This window comes from Oncorhynchus kisutch, linkage group LG7, assembly GCF_002021735.2.
Source record: "Oncorhynchus kisutch isolate 150728-3 linkage group LG7, Okis_V2, whole genome shotgun sequence".
Lineage (NCBI taxonomy): Eukaryota > Metazoa > Chordata > Actinopteri > Salmoniformes > Salmonidae > Oncorhynchus > Oncorhynchus kisutch.
Genome location: NC_034180.2, coordinates 57202531 through 57225855, shown reverse-complemented (window position 1 = coordinate 57225855; position 23325 = coordinate 57202531). Strand labels below are relative to the sequence as shown.

Sequence of the window (23325 nt, the reverse complement as noted above, 5' to 3'; positions counted from 1 at the left end):
CAAAACATAAAGCAAAATCTACAATGGAATGGTTCAAAAATAAACATATCCAGGTGTTAGAATGGCCAAGTCAAAGTCCAGACCTGAATCCAATCGAGAATCTGTGGAAAGAACTGAAAACTGCTGTTCACAAATGCTCTCCATCCAACCTCACTGAGCTCGAGCTGTTTTGCAAGGAGGAATGGGAAAAAATTTCAGTCTCTCGATGTGCAAAACTGATAGAGACATACCCCAAGCGACTTACAGCTGTAATCGCAGCAAAAGGTGGCGCTACAAAGTATTAACTTAAGGGGGCTGAATAATTTTGCACGCCCAATTTTTCTGTTTTTTATTTGTTAAAAAAGTTTGAAATGTCCAATAAATGTCGTTCCACTTCATGATTGTGTCCCGCTTGTTGTTGATTCTTCCCCAAAAAATACGGTTTTATATCTTTCTCATGTTTGAAGCCTGAAATGTGGCAAAAGGTCGCAAAGTTCAAGGGGGCCGAATACTTTCGCAAGGCACTGTATTTGGTCACCTACAAACAAGCAAGATTTCTGGCTCTCACAGACCTGTAACTTCTTCTTTAACTTCTTAAGGATGTAGCAGAATACAGTTCTGTGGCAGGAACAGCACTCAGCGGAGTTCAGAGCGCCACTTATAGTTTTTGATAAAACTCAAACTGTCATTAAACTTTCATTAAAATACACAATCAAGGTAGTGAATTAAAGCTACACTCGTTGTGAATCTATCCACCAAGTCAGATTTGTAAAATCAAGTCGACGATAAACTTTCACAAAACCCTTCGAAATACTTTTGTAATGCAACTTTAGGTATTAGTACACGTTAATAAGCGATAAAATTGATCACGAGGCGAAGTATATTCTTTAGCTGTCCGTCTGGAAATAATGTCCGGAGAAATCTCTACCAAAACATCCGGTCGGAGACCGGAGGAAATCGGCTCCCTAGTTTCGGTTTGACCAAGAAACAAAGCCGAAGCAAATGACAAGACTCTAGACATCGTGTGGAAGCCGTAAGTACTGCAACCTCGACCTCGTTTAATCCTGTTCACCTTGAACAATTCCTGGAAGTAGCGCATGGATATTTTTTTCCATTTTCAGTGATCAGATTTTCCTGCACTTTTCGATGTAACGCACGTTCTGTTATAGTCACAGCCGTGATTTAACCAGTTTTAGAAACGTCTGAGTGTTTTCTATCCACACATACTAATCATATGCATATACTATATTCCTGGCATGAGTAGCAGGGCGCTGAAATGTTGCGCGATTTTCAACAAAAAGCTGCGAAAATTCGCAACAGCCTTAACAGGTTTTAAGAGGCTCCTCTGTCCTCCACTCGTTACCTGTATTAATGGCACCTGTTTGAACTTGTTATCAGTATAAAAGACACCTGTCCACAACCTTAAACAGTCACACTCCAAACTTCACTATGGCTAAGACCAAAGAGCTGTCAAAGGACACCAGAAACAAAATTGTAGACCTGCACCAGGCTGGGAAGACTGAAACTGCAATAGGTAAGCAGCTTGGTTTGAAGAAATCAACTGTGGGAGCAATTATTAGGAAATGGAAGACATACAAGACCACTGATAATCTCCCTCGATCTGGGGCTCCACGCAAGATCTCACCCCGTGGGGTCAAAATGATCACAAGAACGGTGAGCAAAAATCCCAGAACAACAAGGGGGGACCTAGTGAATGACCTGCAGAGAGCTGGGACCAAAGTAACAAAGGCTACCATCAGTAACACACTACGCCGCCAGGGACTCAAATCCTGCAGTGCCAGACGTGTCCCCCTGCTTAAGCCAGTACATGTCCAGGCCCCGTCTGAAGTTTGCTAGAGAGCATTTGGATGATCCAGAAGAAGATTGGGAGAATGTCATATGGTCAGATGAAACCAAAATATAACTTTTTGGTAAAAAACTCAACTCGTTGTGTTTGGACGACAAAGAATGCTGAGTTGCATCCAAAGAACACCATACCTACTGTGAAGCATGGGGGTGGAAACATCATGCTTGGGGCTGTTTTTCTGCAAAGGGACCAGGACGACTGATCCGTGTAAAGGAAATAATGAATGGGGCCATGTATCGAGAGATTTTGAGTGAAAACCTCCTTCCATCCGCAAGGGCATTGAAGATGAAACGTGGCTGGGTCTGTCAGCATGACAATGATCCCAAACACACCGCCCGGGCAACGAAGGAGTGGCATCGTAAGAAGCATGTCAAGGTCCTGGAGTGGCCTAGCCAGTCTCCAGATCTCAACCCCATAGAAAATCTTTGGAGGGAGTTGAAAGTCCGTGTTGCCCAGCAACAGCCCCAAAACATCACTGCTCTAGAGGAGATCTGCATGGAGGAATGGGCCAAAATACCAGCAGTGTGTGAAAACCTTGTGAAGACTTACAGAAAACGTTTGACCTCTGTCATTGCCAACAAAGGGTATATAACAAAGTATTGAGATAAACTTTTGTTATTGACCAAATACTTATTTTCCACCATAATTTGCAAATAAATTCATTAAAAATCCTACAATGTGATTTTCTGGATTTTTTTTCCTCATTTTGTATGTCATAGTTGAAGTGTACCTATGATGAAAATTAAAGGCCTCTCATCTTTTTAAGTGGGAGAACTTGCACAATTGGTGGCTGACTAAATACTTTTTTGCCCCACTGTACCTTTGACTATTGGATGTGCTAATAGGCACTATAGTATTGCCAGTGTAACAGTATAGCTTCCGTCCCCCTCCTCGCCCCTACCTGGGCTCGAACCAGGAACACATCGACAACAGCCACACTCGAAGCATCGTTACCCATGCAGAGCAAAAGCCGCGGCCCTTGCAGCGCAAGGGGAATAACTACTCCAAATCTAAAAGCGAGTGACGTTTGAAACAGTATTAGGGCACACCCAGCTAACTAGCTAGCCATTTCACATTGGTTACACCAGCCATTAGGCTGATAGGCTTGAAGTCATAAACAGCGCTGTGCTTGCGAAGAAAGTGCTGTTTGAATGAATGATTACGGGCCTGCTGCTGCTCAGTCAGACTGCTCTATCAAATCAGACTTAAATATAACATAATAACACACAGAAATACGAGCCTTTGGTCATTAATATGATCGAATCTGGAAACTATCATTTCGAAAACAAAACGTTTATTAATTCAGTGCGATACGGAACCGTTCGGTATTTTATCTAACGGGTGGCATCCCTAAGTCTAAATATTCTTGTTACATTGCACAACCTTCAAAGTATGTTATAATTACGTAAGATTCTGGCAAATTAGTTAGCCAGGCAGCCCAAACTGTTGCATATACCCTGACTCTGGGTGCAATGAACTCGAGAGAAATGACCATTTCAAATGGTTAATATTGCCTGCAAAACTGAATTAGTAGTTATCACTAGTGATTATGATTGATTGTTTTTTATAAGATAAGTTTAATGCTAGCTAGCAATTTATCTTGGCTTTTACTGCATTCGTGTAACAGGTAGGCTACTCGTGGAGAGCAATGGTTAGAGCGTTGGACTAGTTAACTGTGCGGTTGCATGATTGACAATTTTTTTATCGACCGAGTCACTGGTGCTTCCCAAATTATTTATTTTTTAGCTTCTATTTCCTTCATCACATTCCCAGTGGGTCAGAAGTTTACATAAACTCCATTTGTTTTTGGTAGCACTGAATTAAATTGTTTAACTTGGGTCAAATGTTTCAGGTAGCCTTCCACAAGCTTCCCAAAATAAATTGGGTGAATTTTGGCCCATTCCTCCTGACAGAGCTGGTGTAACTGAGTCAGGTATGTAGGCCTCCTTGCTCATACATGATTTTTCAGTTCTGCCCACAAATGTTATATTGGATTGAGGTCAGTGCTTTGTGATGGCCACTCCAATACCTTGACTTTGATGTCCTTAAGCCATTTTGCTACAACTTTGGAAGTATGCTTGGGGTCATTGTCCATTTGGAAGACCCATTTGCGACCAAGCTTTAACTTCCTGAGTGATGTCTTGAGATGTTGCTTAAATATGTCCACAATTGTCCTCTGTCTATTTTGTGAAGTGCACCAGTCCTTCCTGCAGCAAAGCACCCAACAATATGATGCTGCCTCCCCATGCTTCACGGTTGGGATGGTGTTCTTCGGCTTGCAAGCCTCCCCCTTTTTCCTCCAAACATAACGATGGTCATTATGTCCAAAGTGTTATATTTTTGTTTCATCAGACCAGAGGACAGTTCTCCAAAAAGTACAATCTTGTCCCCATGTGCAGTTGCAAACCGTAGTCTGGTTTTATGGCGGTTTTTGAGCAGTGGCTTCGTCCATGCTGAGCGGCCTTTCAGGATATGACGATATAGGACTTGATTCACTGTGGATATAGATACTTTTGTACCTGTTTCCTTCAGCATCTTCACAAGGTCCTTTGCTGCTGTTCTGGGATTGATTTGCACTTTTCGCACCAAAGTATGTTAATCTCTAGGAGACATAACGCGTCTCCTTCTTGAGCGGTATGATGGCTGCATAGTCCCATGGTGGTTATACTTGCGTACTATTGTTTGTACAGATGAACGTGGTACCTTCAGATGTTTGGAAATTGCTCCCAAGGATGAACCAGACTTGGAGGTCTACAATTTTTTTCCTAACCACTTACGTACCAGCCTCATCCTAACCACTTACGTACCAGCCTCATCCTAACCACTTACGTACCAGCCTCATCCTAACCACTTACGTACCAGCCTAATCCTAACCACTTACGTACCAGCCTCATCCTAACCACTTACGTACCAGCCTCATCCTAACCACTGACGTACCAGCCTCATCCTAACCACTGACGTACCAGCCTCATCCTAACCACTGACGTAACAGCCTCATCCTAACCACGACGTAACAGCCTCATCCTACCCACGACTGCCAGCCTCATCCTACCCACGACTGCCAGCCTAATCCTACCCACGGCTGCCAGCCTAATCCTACCCACGGCTGCCAGCCTAATCCTACCCGTGACAACCAGCCTAATCCTACCCACGACTACCAGCCTAATCCTAACCACGACTACCAGCCTAATCCTAACCACGACTACCAGCCTAATCCTAACCACGACTACCAGCCTAATCCTAACCACGACTACCAGCCTAATCCTAACCACGACTACCAGCCTAATCCTAACCACGACTACCAGCCTAATCCTAACCACGACTACCAGCCTAATCCTAACCACGACTACCAGCCTAATCCTAACCACGACTACCAGCCTAATCCTAACCACGACTACCAGCCTAATCCTAACCACGACTACCAGCCTAATCCTAACCACGACTACCAGCCTAATCCTAACCACGACTACCAGCCTAATCCTAACCACGACTACCAGCCTAATCCTAACCACGACTACCAGCCTAATCCTAACCACGACTACCAGCCTAATCCTAACCACGACTACCAGCCTAATCCTAACCACGACTACCAGCCTAATCCTAACCACGACTACCAGCCTAATCCTAACCACAAAGTACCAGCCTAATCCTAACCACAAAGTACCAGCCTAATCCTAACCACAAAGTACCAGCCTAATCCTAACCACAAAGTACCAGCCTAATCCTACCCGCGACAACCAGCCTAATCCTACCCGCGACAACCAGCCTAATCCTACCCGCGACAACCAGCCTAATCCTACCCGCGACAACCAGCCTAATCCTACCCGCGACAACCAGCCTAATCCTACCCGCGACAACCAGCCTAATCCTACCCGCGACAACCAGCCTAATCCTACCCGCGACAACCAGCCTAATCCTACCCGCGACAACCAGCCTAATCCTACCCGCGACAACCAGCCTAAACCTACCCGCGACAACCAGCCTAATCCTACCCGTGACAACCAGCCTAATCCTACCCGTGACAACCAGCCTAATCCTACCCGTGACAACCAGCCTAATCCTACCCGTGACAACCAGCCTAATCCTACCCGTGACAACCAGTCTAATCCTACCCGTGACAACCAGCCTAATCCTACCCGTGACAACCAGCCTAATCCTACCCGTGACAACCAGCCTAATCCTACCCGTGACAACCAGCCTAATCCTACCCGTGACGTACCGTTGATGATCTCATGGTCCAGCAACTCGGCCTGATGAGTGAAGATCTGTTCCTGGATCCTCCACAGAGTCCTCTTTATCTTCTCCCTCCGCGTCACCATGTAGGTCAGGTTACGCGCCTGCAACACAACCAGGTGACACGCAGAACCAGGTGACACGCAATTTACAGACTCAAAACTCACACACATAACCCCACAATACAAACCTATTATATCTCATCTAGTCATACACAACTAAAACATGTGTAGGGTGACAATCTGGTCCTCTGTCTCTCAATGTCTCCAGATGCTGTCAGTCTAGTAGAGTAGTACTGTCAGCCTGCCTAGTAGAGTAGTACTGTCAGTCTAGTAGAGTAGTACTGTCAGCCAGTCTGTATAGTAGAGTAACTCTTTGTTGTCTGCTCACACTGCTATGCTTTATCTTGGCCAGGTCGCAGTTGCAAATGAGAACTTGTTCTCAACTAGCCTACCTGGTTAAATAAAGGTGAAAAAAAAAAAAGTTGTCAGCCAGTCTGTATAGTAGAGTAGTTCTGTCAGTCAGTCTGTATAGTAGAGTAGTTCTGTCAGTCAGTCAGTCTAGTAGAGTAGTTCTGTCAGTCAGTCAGTCTAGTAGAGTAGTACTGTCAGTCAGTCAGTCTAGTAGAGTAGTACTGTCAGTCAGTCAGTCTAGTAGAGTAGTACTGTCAATCAGTCAGTCTAGTAGAGTAGTACTGTCAGTCAGTCAGTCTAGTAGAGTAGTACTGTCAGTCAGTCAGTCAGTCTAGTAGAGTAGTACTGTCAGTCAGTCAGTCTAGTAGAGTAGTACTGTCAGTCAGTCAGTCTAGTAGAGTAGTACTGTCAGTCAGTCAGTCTAGTAGAGTAGTACTGTCAGTCAGTCAGTCTAGTAGAGTAGTACTGTCAATCAGTCAGTCTAGTAGAGTAGTACTGTCAGTCAGTCAGTCTAGTAGAGTAGTACTGTCAGTCAGTCAGTCTAGTAGAGTAGTACTGTCAGTCAGTCAGTCTAGTAGAGTAGTACTGTCAGTCAGTCAGTCTAGTAGAGTAGTACTGTCAATCAGTCAGTCTAGTAGAGTAGTACTGTCAGTCAGTCAGTCTAGTAGAGTAGTACTGTCAGTCAGTCAGTCTAGTAGAGTAGTACTGTCAGTCAGTCAGTCTAGTAGAGTAGTACTGTCAGTCAGTCAGTCTAGTAGAGTAGTACTGTCAGTCAGTCAGTCTAGTAGAGTAGTACTGTCAGTCAGTCAGTCTAGTAGAGTAGTACTGTCAGTCAGTCAGTCTAGTAGAGTAGTACTGTCAGTCAGTCAGTCTAGTAGAGTAGTACTGTCAGTCAGTCAGTCTAGTAGAGTAGTACTGTCAGTCAGTCAGTCTAGTAGAGTAGTACTGTCAGTCAGTCAGTCTAGTAGAGTAGTACTGTCAGTCTGTCTGTCTAGTAGAGTAGTACTGTCCCTCTGCCTGTCCAGCTGAGAAGCCATCGCCGGCTGCCTGGGCGTGGCTGGCCCGGGAGGCATGGCTTGTGAACATATGGCACCCTGACCCCTCCCCTAGGGCAACGGGAAGTGGAAGTAGAACCTACCCTCTCCAGATCCTGGCGGAGGTGAGTGAACAGCTGTAGGCGGTGAAGGAGGACATCATGCTCTCTCCTAGCCAGACTCTCCTCCTCCTCCTTCTGGGGGGTCAGCAATGGCTGGCTGTGATTGGCTCGGCGCTTCAGCTTCCAGTACTGATACAGGAAGTCTACTGTTTCCTGGGGCAACTGCAGGTGATTGGCTACCTCCTTAACGTCAACAAACTGGTAGAACTGCTCCTCCAGCTGCTGCAGTTTGATCTGACGCAGGTTCACCGCCTGCTGGTTCACCCTGCTCTCCTCCTGGGGGGCTGGGACGGGGGGTGGAACTTCATCACGTCTGACTCTGTCACTCTTCCGCCACTTCTTGTCTCTGGTCCCCTCCTTTCCCTCCTCCCCCTCTCCGTCCTGTCCTCCCTTCAGACCAGAGTGTTTGGGGCAAAAGGATTTGAACTTGACCTCATCCTGCTCTGTCAGGATGGTGTTCATCTCCAGGCTGCTCTGTAAGGCACAGCTCACATGGAATGCTGTCCGACAGCTCTTTGCTGAACACTGAGGGAATACAGAGAGATATACAGCTCTTAGCTGAACACTGAGGGAATACAGAGTTAAAGCTCTTAGTGAACACTGAGGGAATACAGAGAGTTAGAGCTCTTAGCTGAACCCTGAGGGGATACAGAGTTAGAGCTCTTAGTGAACACTGAGGGAATACAGAGAGCAAGTTACAGCTCTTAGCTGAACCCTGAGGGGATACAGAGAGTTAGAGCTCTTAGCTGAACCCTGAGGGGATACAGAGAGTTAGAGCTCTTAGCTGAACCCTGAGGGGATACAGAGAGTTAGAGCTCTTAGCTGAACCCTGAGGGGATACAGAGAGTTAGAGCTCTTAGCTGAACCCTGAGGGGATACAGAGAGTTAGAGCTCTTAGCTGAACCCTGAGGGGATACAGAGATTTAGAGCTCTTAGCTGAACCCTGAGGGGATACAGAGAGTTAGAGCTCTTAGCTGAACCCTGAGGGGATACAGAGAGTTAGAGCTCTTAGCTGAACCCTGAGGGGATACAGAGAGTTAGAGCTCTTAGCTGAACCCTGAGGGGATACAGAGAGTTAGAGCTCTTAGCTGAACCCTGAGGGGATACAGAGAGTTAGAGCTCTTAGCTGAACCCTGAGGGGATACAGAGAGTTAGAGCTCTTAGCTGAACCCTGAGGGGATACAGAGAGTTAGAGCTCTTAGCTGAACCCTGAGGGGATACAGAGAGTTAGAGCTCTTAGCTTAACACTGAGGGAATTTTTATTTTATTTCACCTTTATTTAACCAGGTAGGCCAGTCTATATACAGTGTGTGCAAAAGGCATGAGGAGGTAGGCAATAAATAGGCCTTATGAGAGAATAGTTACAATTTAGCAGATTAACACTGGAGTGATAAATGAGCAGATGATGATGTGCAAGTAGAGATACTGGTGTGCAAAAGAGCAGAAAAGTAAATCAAATTAAAACAGTATGGGGATGAGGTAGATAGATTGGGTGGGCTATATACCGATGGACTATGTACAGCTGCAGCGATCGGTTAGCTGCTCAGATAGCAGATGTTTAAAGTTGGTGAGGGAAATAAAAAAAGTCTCAAACTTCAGCGATTTTTGCAATTCGTTCCAGTCACAGGCAGCAGAGAACTGGAAGGAAAGACGGCCAAATGAGGTGTTGGCTTTAGAGATGAACAGTGAGATACACCTGCTGTAACGTGTGCTACGGGTGTGTGTCGTTAACGTGACCAGTGAACTGAGATAAGGCTGAGCTTTACCTAGCATAGGTTTATAGATGACCTGGAGCCAGTGGGTCTGGCGACGAATATGTAGTGAGGGCCAGCTGACTAGAGCATACAGGTCGCAGTGGTGGGTGGTATAAGGTGATTTGGTGACAAAACGGATGGCACTGTGATAGACTGCATCCAGTTTGTTGAGTAGAGTGTTGGAGGCTATTTTATAGATGACATCGCCGAAGTCGAGGATCGGTAGGATAGTCAGTTTTACTAGGGTGAGTTTGGCGGCATGAGTGAAGGAGGCTTTGTTGCGAAATAGAAAGCCGATTCTAGATTTAGTTTTGGATTGGAGATGCTTAATGTGAGTCTCGAAGGAGAGTTTAGTCGAACCAGACACCCATGAATACAGAGAAAAAGTTCCAGCTCTCGGCTGAACACTGAGGGAATGCAGAGAGAGAGGATTGTTGAGGTAACTACCAGGTAGAAAGCCTTGTCAATGCAGTAGCTACATAGCTCCAGTGTCCGTGTGTACCTGTATACAGGCTCCAGTCTGGTCTTTACAGAGACAGCAGGTCAGAGCCCATCTGTTACTAGGGATGTGGGACATGTTGGTGATCGGCTCCATCTTCTCTGGGTTCCCAATGCTCACCTACACACACATAATCATTAGACAATACACTCCTTGCCAAAATGTGAAAGTCCCCTTTATGCAACCATCATTGAAACACTAGGATACTATCACTTGATAACTTCAAGCCTTCTTGATGAGACCGCATACCAGGATAGGCTTGGACAAAGACATATGATTGGACAGACCATAGAGACTTGGGGGTCAGAGGTTAGGTTTCATCACCTCGGGGATCCACAGGGCACAGCTGACGTGAACCCACTTTGTTCCGCTGCGAGTGGGTTTCATGGCCCCACCCTTCTTGGGGCAGAGTTGGCATTTTGGCGAGATGCCGAGGTCACAGGTCCGACACAGCCAGCTTCCCTTTGGCACCTTCAGAATCCCATAACACGCCTGGAACACAGAACATAACCACTAGGTCAGAGCGTTGGGCCAGTCACCAAAAGGTTGCTGGTTCGAATCCCCGAGCTGACAAGGTAAAAATCTGTCGTTCAACCCCAGTTAACCCACTGTTCCCCGAGAGCCGAAGAAGTGGGTGTCGATTAAGGCAGCACCCGCATCGCTCTGATTCAGAGGGGTTGGGTTAAATGCATAAGACACATTTCAGTTGAATAACTGGTTAGGTATCCCCCTTCCCCTTTTCTTAGAACAGTTACCTATACTCCCTCTCTGGCCTCTAGGTCATCAGGCTTCTGATTATCCCACACACCTGTCACCATCGTCTCACGCACCTGCGCCTCATGTCACTCACCTGGACTCCATCACCTCCTTGATTATCTTCCCCTATATCTGTCACTCACCTGGACTCCATCACCTCCTTGATTATCTTCCCCTATATCGGTCTCTCCCCTTGGTTCTTTCCTCAGGTGTTATTGACTCGGTTTTCATGTCGGTGCATTGCTTAAAACACTCACTCCCTGAACTTGCTTCCCGACTCTCATCGCACATCGTTACAGGAACACAGAGCATAATAACACACCTATAACATACATGATTTATCAGCAGAATAAGTAAGGGATAAACGGTTCTGTACATTACCTTGGATATGGATGGTGGAGTTCGTAAAGATCGTTCTCAAATAAAATGAATTGAAAGCACACATTTATCGGAAGATAATATTTTTTGGGGGGTGGGGGGGGTTAAAATTTACATTTTTATAAGCAAATTCATACTCTGTCATCTTTTAGTTACTAGACCCAGTCGTTCTGGAGCAGTGGCTTCTTCCTTGCAGAGTCGCCTTTCAGGTTACGTCGATATAGGACTCGTTTTACTGTGGATATAGATACTTTTGTACCTTTTTCCTCCAGCATCTTCACAAGGTCCTTTGCTGTTGTTCTGGGATTGATTTTCACTTTTCGCACGAAAGTACATTCATCTCTAGGACACAGAACGCGTCTCTTTCCTGAGCGGTATGACGGCTGCGTGGTCCCATGGTGTTTATACTTGCGTACTATTGTTTGTACAGATGAACGTGGTACCTTCAGGCGTTTGGAAATTGCTAGGTACACCTCCAAATTGTACACAGGTACACCTCCAATTGAAGCTTCTAAAGCCATGACATAATTTTCTGGAATTTTCCAAGTTGTTTAACTTCTTGGTGACAGGGGGTAGTATTTTCACGTCCGGATGAAATGCATGCCCAAATTCAACTGCCCAAATTCAACTGCCCAAATTCAACTGCCTGCTACTCATCTCCAGAAGATATGATATGCATACTATTAGTAGATTTGGATAGAAAACACTCACAATTTTCTAAAATTGTTTGAATCATGTCTGTGAGTATAACAGAACTTATTTAGCAGGCGAAACCCAGAGGACAAACCATTCAGAATGATTTTAAATTAATCATTTAATCAAAGTTTGATTTTTATAGTAATTTCTTTGAATTTGGCGCTCTGCATTTTCCCTGGCTTGACGCCAGCGTCCCCCCACATATCCCAGAGAGGTTAAAGGCACAGTCAACTTAGTGTATGTTTAGTGTATATTTTTTTGTGAAGAATCAACAACAAGTGGGATTTTTTTCCATTCCTCCTTGCAATACAGCTCGAGCTCAGTGAGGTTGGATGGAGAGCATTTGTGAACAGTAGTTTTCAGTTCTTTCCACAGATTCTCGATTGGATTCAGGTCTGGACTTTGACTTGGCCATTCTAACACCTGGATATGTTTATTTTTGAACCATTCCATTGTAGATTTTGCTTTATGTTTTGGATCATTGTCTTGTTGGAAGACAAATCTCCATCCCAGTCTCAGGTCTTTTGCAGACTCCATCAGGTTTTCTTCCAGAATGGTCCTGTATTTGGCTCCATCCATCTCCCCATCAATTTTAACCATCTTCCCTGTCCCTGCTGAAGAAAAGCAGGCCCAAACCATGATGCTGCCACCACCATGTTTGACAGTGGGGATGGTGTGTTCAGGGTGTTGAAATCTTTTTGTATCCAAATCCGGCTTTAAACTTCTTCACAACAGTATCTCGGACCTGCCTGGTGTGTTCCTTGTTCTTCATGATGCTCTCTTCGCTTTTAACGGACCTCAGACTATCACAGTGCAGGTGCATTTATACGAGAGTTTGCTGCACTGAAAGTAAAGGGGCTGAATAATTTTGCACGCCCAATTTTTCAGTTTTTGATTTGTTAAAAAAGTTTGAAATATCCAATAAATGTCGTTCCACTTCATGATTGTGTCCCACATGTTGTTGATTCTTCACAAGAAAATACAGTTCTATATCTTTATGTTTGAAGCCTGAAATATGGCAAAAGGTCGCAAAGTTCAAGGGGGCCGAATACTTTCGCAAGGCACTGTATATGGCGATGAATGGGCAGAGAGGGTCAGTTGGCTTCACACAGTGCCTGAGTTTGAGGCTGGGGCAGACAGATAAACAAAATGAAGTACCGTGTTAATGGACAGTAACATGAATATGTGCATGAGGCAGATGGTCATAGGAACAACATGAATTTGTCTATGAGACAGATGGTGAAACTCGAGTCGCACAGCATCAGATGGAAGCCCCTCTCTCTGGTCAGTCTCACCGGAGGAAAGGAAGGAGAGAGCAGGAACGGTAAGAGGCTGACTCTCCCTCCACTGAGTCTAATGCCATATTCAAAACATCTGGGAACTCTGGGGAAAAAACTAAATCCGATCGGGAAATAGTTTTGAACGGTCATCAAACTCAGAATTCCAAGTCGGAGAGGTGTGATCTTTCTAGAGCTCCAACTTTCCAACCTGAAAATCACTGATGCCCCCCCAGAGTTCCCAGTTGTCCTGAAAGCACCATGACCATCAGATGCAGGTACCATCAGTCAAGTAAAAAAAAAATTATGCTGATCTATTTGCTCTAGTTTTGATACATAATATGGTCTGATAAGAACAATATTGGCAGGCCAGGCATATAGCCACTATGCTGTGATAATGTATTAGGCCAGGCATATAGCCACTATGCTGTGATAATGTATTAGGCCAGGCATATAGCCAATATACTGTGATAATGTATTAGGCCAGGCATATAGCCACTATGCTGTAATAATATATTAGGCCAGGCATATAGCCAATATATACTGTGATAATGTATTAGGCCAGGCATATAGCCACTATGCTGTAATAATATATTAGGCCAGGCATATAGCCACTATGCTGTAATAATATATTAGGTCAGGCATATAGCCATTATGCTGTGATAATGTATTAGGCCAGGCATATAGCCACTATGCTGTAATATATTAGGCCAGGCATATAGCCACTATGCTGTAATAATATATTAGGCCAGGCATATAGCCATTATGCTGTGATAATGTATTAGGCCAGGCATATAGCCATTATGCTGTAATAATATATTAGGTCAGGCATATAGCCATTATGCTGTGATAATGTATTAGGCCAGGCATATAGCCACTATGCTGTAATAATATATTAGGTCAGGCATATAGCCATTATGCTGTGATAATGTATTAGGCCAGGCATATAGCCACTATGCTGTAATAATATATTAGGTCAGGCATATAGCCATTATGCTGTGATAATGTATTAGGCCAGGCATATAGCCATTATGCTGTGATAATGTATTAGGCCAGGCACATAGCCACTATACTGTGATAATCTATTAAGCCAGGCATATAGCCATTATGCTGTGATAATGTATTAGGCCAGGCACACAGCCATTATGCTGTGATAATGTATTAGGCCAGGCATATAGCTGTTATGCAGTGATAATGGATTAGACCAGGCACATAGCCACTATGCTGTGATAATGTATTAGACCAGGCATATAGCCACTATGCTGTGATAATGTATTAAGCCAGGCACATAATACATTATCACAGCATAGTGGCTATGTGCCCGGCTTAATACATTATCACAGCATAGTGGCTAAGCCGGGCACATAGCCACTATGCTGTGATAATGTATTAAGCCGGGCACATAGCCACTATGTTGTGATAATGTATTAAGCCGGGCACATAGCCACTATGCTGTGATAATGTATTAAGCATACTGCACAAACTTCATTCCTACAGAACTGGTTTTATTAGGTTAATGTTACATTTTAAAGTCATGTTTAAAACAAAAAAATCTCAGTGGTAGATCTCGCCTTACTTTTTGACTGTGAACCCTTTACTCAGAAAAGGTTGGTGACCACAGCGCTAAGTGCTCTGTTGACATTTCACATTTCAAAACGCTTGTTTTGGGAGAAGAAGAAAAAATAATTTCTAATTAATATGAAAATACGTCATGTCTCAAAATGTACATCTTACCTCTATTGTTTCATGTCCTGAGGATTCGAGAAGAAAGATGACAAGTTCAATGGGAAAGTGAGCCTGTCAGGTAGCCAGTTTTCCTGCAGAGAATCCTAGCTGACGAGATGCAATTTTCCAGATTTTTGAACACTTATTTTCTCTGGCTTCCATTAATTTTGTCAGCCTAATTCTGGTCATCTTACAAAGGGTAAAAACTCCCAATAACTTTTGATCAGATTATGACAGGCATGAAGGTTGGACCAATGGTTTTCTTAGAGGAATATCTACATCATTTACATATTATTTTACCAATTGGTGAGGTTGTTAGGAGTGAGATAATGCTGAGGGTTGTTAGGAGTGAGATAATGCTGAGGGTTGTTAGGAGTGAGATAATGCCAATGATGTCAGGAGTGAGATAATGCGGAGGTTGTTTGGAGTGAGATAATGCGGAGGTTGTTTGGAGTGAGATAATGCGGAGGTTGTTTGGAGTGAGATAATGCGGAGGTTGTTTGGAGTGAGATAATGCTGAGGTTGTTTGGAGTGTGAAGTGTGATGGATGTGACATCCATGCTGAGAAGAAGCCCTTTACATCAGAGTTGTTTGTCCCTGTTGAAATACAAGACTATATACTCGAGGAAAGTATTGCATCTCAAGTCTCCATTGAATAGACACTGATGCCAACATCTCGACATTTTTTATAAAGTAGTAAAATAACGAGATGTATCCACCAATCCAAAAAGGGGAATAGGCGGGAGCTTGACAGGCCGCCGTTCTGTTCTGTGGACAAGAAATCCCACTTTTAGGGAGGCGACTCATCTCATCTGCTCCTTCCATGGAGGGACTAGTATCTGCTGGTTTTTGGTTTGTATTTTCAATTAAGACCTAGACAACCAGGTGAGGGGAGATCCTTACTAATCAGTGACCTTAATGTATCAATCAAGTACAAGGAAAGAGGAAACCCCACAGAGACTCAGTCCTCTGGGTTGAGTTGGACACGTGGACACGTGCTAGGGCAATAACGCTGGATTACAGAACCCTACCTGGTGAACACAGATGTTGCACTTGTCACAGAAAACCATCTCGTTGTTGTCCTCGCTGTCAGGTGACCGACAGATGTCACACACCACATCCTCGTCGTACTCCATGCCAAGCCCCTCCTCCGTTGCCATGGCATGGCTCATTCTGTCATAGCAACGCCTCTCAAACTCCTCCATCACTCTCTCCATGGTCATCTCGTCCAGCAGCACCATGCCTGGAGAACAGATAACATTAAACACTGCACAGCGCTGGACCACGGCACAGTCCATACTACACAGCGCTGGACCACGTCACGGTTTATACGACACAGCGCTGAACCAAGACAGTCGATACTACACAGCGCTGAACCACGACACAGTTGATACTACACCGCGCTGAACCACGTCACGGTTGATACTACACAGAGCTGAACCACGGCACAGTCGATACTACACAGCGCTGAACCACAACACAGTCGACACTACACAGCGCTGAACCACGACACAGTCAATACTACACAGTAAGCTGTACAACCGTAGATGAGGGTGTAAATCTACTGACCCATCAGAGTGAACTGCTGGTTGATGAGCTCCAGCCAGGACACGTCAGTGTCGTTGAGGTCGTAACGACACGTCCCCTCAGCCAGGGTCTGGATGTCCACGTACCCCAGCGCCCCTGAACACCCCGAACGGATCCACTTTTTAGGCGTCGAGAACATCACCTCCATCCCCCGCTCAGCCACTCCCCTACAGAGCAGAGATATGATTAAAGAGTTAGATATGACGAGAGAGCAGAGATGGTGAGATATGACTAGAGACCAGAGATGGTGAGATATGACTAGAGACCAGAGATGGTGAGATATGACTAGAGAACACAGATGGTTAGATATGACTAGAGACCAGAGATGGTTAGATATGACTAGAGACCACAGATGGTTAGATATGACTAGAGACCACAGATGGTTAGATATGACTAGAGACCACAGATGGTTAGATATGACTAGAGAACACAGATGGTTAGATATGACTAGAGAACACAGATGGTTAGATATGACTAGAGAACAGAGATACGACTAGATAACAGAGATGGTCAGATATGACTAGAGAGCAGAGATGGTTAGATATGAATAGAGAACAGAGATATGACTAGACAACAGATGGTCAGATATGACTAGAGAACAGAGATGGTTAGATATGACTAGAGAACAGAGATATGACTAGACAACAGAGATGGTGAGATATGACTAGAGAACAGAGATATGACTAGAGAACAGATGGTCAGATATGACTAGAGGACAGAGATGGTCAGATATGACTAGAGAACAGAGATGGTCAGATATGACTAGAGAACAGATATGACTAGAGAACAGAGATATGACTAGAGAACAGAGATATGACTAGAGAACAGATGGTCACATATGGCTAGAGAACAGATATATGACTAGAGAACAGAGATATGACTAGAGAACAGAGATATGACTTGAGAACAGAGATATGACTAGAGAACAGATGGTCAGATATGACTAGAGAACAGAGGTGGTTAGACATGACTAGAGAGCAGAGATGGTTAGATATGACTAGAGAACACAGATGGTTAGATATGACTAGAGAACACAGATGGTTAGATATGACTAGAGAACAGAGATACGACTAGATAACAGAGATGGTCAGATATGACTAGAGAGCAGAGATGGTTAGATATGAATAGAGAACAGAGATATGACTAGACAACAGATGGTCAGATATGACTAGAGAACAGAGATGGTTAGATATGACTAGAGAACAGAGATATGACTAGACAACAGAGATGGTGAGATATGACTAGAGAACAGAGATATGACTAGAGAACAGATGGTCAGATATGACTAGAGGACAGAGATGGTCAGATATGACTAGAGAACAGAGATGGTCAGATATGACTAGAGAACAGATATGACTAGAGAACAGAGATATGACTAGAGAACAGAGATATGACTAGAGAACAGATGGTCACATATGGCTAGAGAACAGATATATGACTAGAGAACAGAGATATGACTAGAGAACAGAGATATGACTTGAGAACAGAGATATGACTAGAGAACAGAGATGGTCAGATATGACTAGAGAGCAGAGATGGTCAGATATAACTAGAGAACAGAGATATGACTAGAGAACAGAGATGGTCAGATATGACTAAGGAACTGAGATATGACTAGAGAACAGAGATGGTCAGATATGACTAGAGGACAGAGATGGTCAGATATGACTAGAGAACAGAGATGGTCAGATATGACTAGAGAACAGATATGACTAGAGAACAGAGATATGACTAGAGAACAGAGATATGACTAGAGAACAGATGGTCACATATGGCTAGAGAACAGATATATGACTAGAGAACAGAGATATGACTAGAGAACAGAGATATGACTTGAGAACAGAGATATGACTAGAGAACAGAGATGGTCAGATATGACTAGAGAGCAGAGATGGTCAGATATAACTAGAGAACAGAGATATGACTAGAGAACAGAGATGGTCAGATATGACTAAGGAACTGAGATATGACTAGAGAACAGAGATGGTCAGATATGACTAGAGCACAGAGATGGTTAGATATGACTAGAGAACAGAGATGGTTAGATATGACTAGAGAACAGAGATGGTTAGATATGACTAGAGAACAGAGATATGACTTGAGAACAGAGATGGTTAGATATGACTAGAGAACAGAGATATGACTTGAGAACAGAGATATGACTAGAGAACAGAGATATGACTAGAGAACAGATGGTCAGATATGACTAAATCAAATCAAATGTATTTATATAGCCCTTCGTACATCAGCTGATATCTCAAAGTGCTGTACAGAAACCCAGCCTAAAACCCCAAACAGCAAGCAATGCAGGTGTAGAAGCACGGATTACTAGAGAGCAGACTAGAGAGCAGAGATGGTTAGATATGACTAGAGAACAGAGATATGACTTGAGAACAGAGATATGACTAGAGAACAGATGGTCAGATATGACTAGAGAGCAGAGATGGTTAGATATGACTAGAGAACAGAGATGGTTAGATATGACTAGAGAACAGAGATATGACTTGAGAACAGAGATATGACTAGAGAACAGATGGTCAGATATGACTAGAGAGCAGAGATGGTTAGATATGACTAGAGAGCAGAGATGGTTAGATATGACTAGAGAGCAGAGATGGTTAGATATGACTAGAGAGCAGAGATGGTCAGATATGACTAGAGAACAGAGATGGTCAGATATGACTAGAGAACAGAGATGGTCAGATATGACTAGAGAACAGAGATATGGCTAGAGAACAGAGATGGTCAGATATGACTAGAAAACAGAGATATGACTAGAGAACAGAGATAGTTATACATAATTTCAGCAAAAAAGAAATGTCCTCTCATTGTCAAATGCGTTTATTTTCAGCAAACTTAATGTGTAAATATTTGTATGAACATAACAAGATTCAACAACAGACATAAACTGAACAAGTTCCACAGACATGTGACTAAAAGAAATGGAATAATGTGTCCCTGAACAAGGGGGGGGGGGGGGGGGGGGGGTCAAAATCAAAAGTAACAGTCAGTATCTGTTGTGGCCACCAGCTGCATTAAGTACTGCAGTGCATCTCCTCCTCATGAACTGCACCAAATTTGACAGTTCTTGCTGTGAGATGTTACCTCACACTTCCACCAAGGGACCTGCAAGTTCCCGAACATTTCTGGGGGGGGGGGGGAATGGCCCTAGCCCTCACCATCTGTACCTGTCCCGCAGGTGCGATGTTCGGATGTAGCAATCTTGTGCAGGTGTTGTTACACGTGGTCTGCCACTGCGAGGACGATCAGCTGTCCGTCCCTGTCTCCCTGTAGCGCTGTCTAAGGCGTCTCACAGTACGGACATTGCAATTTATTGCCCTGGCCACATCTGCAGTCCTCATGCCTCCTTGTAGCATGCCTAAGGCACCTTCACGCAGATGAACAGGGTCTCTGGACATCTTTCTTTTAGTGTTTTTTCCAGAGTCAGTAGAAAGGCCTCTTTACAGTGTCCTACGTTTTCATAACTGTGACCTTAATTTCCTACCGTCTGTAAGCTGTTAGTGTCTTAACAACCGTTCCACAGGTGCATGTTCATTAAGTGTTTATGGTTCATTGAACAAGCATGGGACAGTGTTTAAACCTTTTACAATGAAGATCTGTGAAGTTATTTGGAATTTTACTAATCATCTTTGAAAGAAAGGGTCCTGAAAAAGGGACGTTTCTTTTTTTGCTGACTTTATTTATCAATGAATTGGTGAGGGCACTAGAAAAGTCTGCAGCACCCAGCCTCACCCTACTAGAATCTGAAGTCAAATGTCTACTGATTGCTGATGATCTGGTGCTTCTGTCACCAACCAAGGAGGGCCTACAGCAGCACCTAGATCTTCTGCACAGATTCTGCCAGACCTGGGCCCTGACAGTAAATCTCAGTAAGACCAGGACCACAAATACAAAGTCCATCTAGACACCGTTGCCCTAGAGCATACAAAAAAACTATACATACCTTGGCCTAAACATCAGCGCCACAGGTAACTTCCACAAAGCTGTGAACGATCTGAGAGACAAGGCAAGGGCATTCTATGCCACCAAAAGGAACATCAAATTCGACATACCAATTTGGACCTGGCTAAATATACTTTAATCAGTTATAGAACCCACTGCACTTTATGGTTGTGAGGTCTGGGGTCCGCTCACCAACCAAGACTTCACAAAATGGGACAAACACCAAATTGAGCATGCATGCAGAATTCTGCAAAAAATCCTCCGTGTACAACAAAAAACACCAAATGATGCAGAGCAGAATTAGGCCGATACCCACTAATTATCAAAATCCAGAAAAGAGCTGTTAAATTCTACAACCACCTAAAAGGAAGCGATGCCCAAACCTTCCATAACAAAGCCATCAACTACAGAGAGATGAACCTGGAGAAGAGTCCCCTAAGCAAGCTGGTCCTGGGGCTCTGTTCACAAACACACCCCACAGAGCCCCAGGACAGCAACAAAATTAGACCCAACTAAATCATGAGAAAACAAAAAGATAATTACTTGACACATTGGAAAGAATTAACAAAAAAACATAAAACTAGAATACCTGCCCACTGTGACTGACCCAAACTTAAGGAAAGCTTTGACTATGTACAGAATCAGTGAGCATAGCCTTAGCCTGTCTTCTCTTGAGAGCCAGGTCTGCCTATGTGCTCACTGCCCACAAAATTAGGTGGAAACTGAGCTGCACTTCCTAACCTCCTGCCCAATGTATGACCATAGAGACACATATATCCCTCAGATTACACAAAGAATGCGAAAAGAAACATACATTCACGAACATATTACATCAATTAACTAAACTAACCGGTGCCCCCGTACATTGACTCTGTACAGGTACCACCTGTATAAAGCCTCGCTTCTGTAATTTTCACTGTCATTTTACAATTCTTTTTATTTTGTATTTCTTTACTTACCTATTGTTTAAATTGCCCTGTTGGTTAGGTTAAATTGCCCTGCTTGTAACCATTTCACTGTAAGGTCCACCTGTTGTATTCGGCGCACGTGACAAATAAACTTTGATTTGGTCAGGCCCCAGAACTACAACCACTACTGTTAGCTGTGTAACCTGGTCAGGCCCCAACCACTACTGTTAGCTGTGTAACCTGGTCAGGCCCCAACCACTACTGTTAGCTGTGTAACCTGGTCAGGCCCCAACCACTACTGTTAGCTGTGTAACCTGGTCAGGTCCCAGAACTACAACCACTACTGTTAGCTGTGTAACCTGGTCAGGCCCCAACCACTACTGTTAGATGTGTAATCTGGTCAGGCCCCAACCACTACTGTTAGCTGTGTAACCTGGTCAGGCCTCAACCACTACTGTTAGCTGTGTAACCTGGTCAGGCCCCAACCACTACTGTTAGCTGTGTAACCTGGTCAGGCCCCAACCACTACTGTTAGCTGTGTAACCTGGTCAGGCCCCAACCACTACTGTTAGCTGTGTAACCTGGTCAGGCCCCAACCACTACTGTTAGCTGTGTAACCTGGTCAGGCCCCAACCACTACTGTTAGCTGTGTAACCTGGTCAGGCCTCAACCACTACTGTTAGCTGTGTAACCTGGTCAGGCCCCAACCACTACTGTTAGCTGTGTAACCTGGTCAGGCACCCAACCACTACTGTTAGATGTGTAACCTGGTCAGGCCCCAACCACTACTGTTAGCTGTGTAACCTGGTCAGGCCCCAACCACTACTGTTAGCTGTGTAACCTGGTCAGGCCTCAACCACTACTGTTAGCTGTGTAACCTGGTCAGGCCCCAACCACTACTGTTAGCTGTGTAACCTGGTCAGGCACCCAACCACTACTGTTAGATGTGTAACCTGGTCAGGCCTCAACCACTACTGTTAGCTGTGTAACCTGGTCAGGTCCCAGAACTACAACCACTACTGGCTACTATTTCTTCTCTTCCTGTTAGGACACGCTCATGTCCTGTAACCTCAAAGACTTGAAACTATGTGGACAAGGTTGATTCCAGTGGATAAAAAAGGGAAATGTTAGAGCTGTACATATCCACGACTAGAGTAGCTGACTGTAGTAATACAGGAACCTGGTTACACTAATATGTGCTTGTGTTGTAAAAAACACTGACAAGCTAATTGTCCTCAGTTATTGAAACAAAACAGAGGCATGGCAGTGCCACTCATAGTCTAGTTATACCAAGAGCCTTAGGAAACCCCTTAAAACACAATAAAACAATACTAAATAAACCAGGGCAATTTATCTGCAGGTGAAGGTGTTTATGTTGGCCATAATGGATACAGAATAAAAATGGATTTACACCACAATTCAGAAAAGAATGCCTCATCTACAAAATTCATATTTACATGCGATTTGTCCTCCATCAAATGGTAGTATGGCAGCCATATTGGATTTTGGACCCCAAAGATAAACCTGTGGTGGCCCCCTGACTAAATTGCAAGAGTAGTAGCTAAAGATACAAAACTCTTTAAGGAACCTTGGACCCCAAAATGTCATTTTGATGTCTGAGCCCACTTGTTTTCCTTAGTGACGATTACAATAGCCACAGCATAGAAAATAAACATGTTTACTGTGTGTATTCTTGTCAGACAGGACCATAAACCACTGAATGAGAGAACATTTGACTTGGAAAGTTGTCTATTAATCAGCTAACACAAAGTAAAGCTTATATTCATTATAAATATTCATAGTTGATATATTCCCCTGTTGTATCTGTTTCCAGGTCTATGTTTCCTAGATGCATTAAGATATTATAATGCTGTTTGTTTGTTGTATGTAGTGCAGACAACTGACAACTTCTATTCCACATTTTAGCAATATCACAGCATGTAATATTGGGTTACATGAGTTTGTGGCCCATCCTCCTTCCTGCCAGGCATATTCTGCACTTTTTCAGTTAAAGGGGTGTGTCACAATATTGATCAATTTCATCTCTTTTACAGTAAAACACTTTTACACAACCATCAAATGGGAGACATTAGGGATGTGAAAAAACATAGTTGTGTTTTGTTCTACCTCAGGT

General features: G+C 44.0%; 1 protein-coding gene across 4 annotated transcripts in view; it reads right to left on the bottom strand.

Annotated features, from left to right (window-relative positions):
- Positions 1 to 4522: 4522 nt before the first annotated feature.
- The window catches only part of LOC109882349 (protein Jade-1), a 28590-nt gene continuing 9787 nt past the window's right edge, over positions 4523 to 23325 (bottom strand). For 3 of the 4 annotated variants that reach the window (XM_020474451.2, XM_031829415.1, XM_031829416.1), the window contains exons 5-10: positions 16303 to 16487; positions 15765 to 15976; positions 10226 to 10393; positions 9905 to 10021; positions 7631 to 8173; positions 4524 to 6183 (exon numbers count right to left, since the gene is read on the bottom strand). In XM_020474451.2, the coding sequence (XP_020330040.2) occupies positions 5521 to 6183; positions 7631 to 8173; positions 9905 to 10021; positions 10226 to 10393; positions 15765 to 15976; positions 16303 to 16487 (1888 nt within the window). In that variant the 3' untranslated portion in view covers positions 4524 to 5520. Of the gene's footprint in view, positions 6184 to 7630; positions 8174 to 9904; positions 10022 to 10225; positions 10394 to 15764; positions 15977 to 16302; positions 16488 to 23325 lie in introns of all 4 variants that reach the window. The other variant, XM_031829414.1, reaches the window with a different exon arrangement.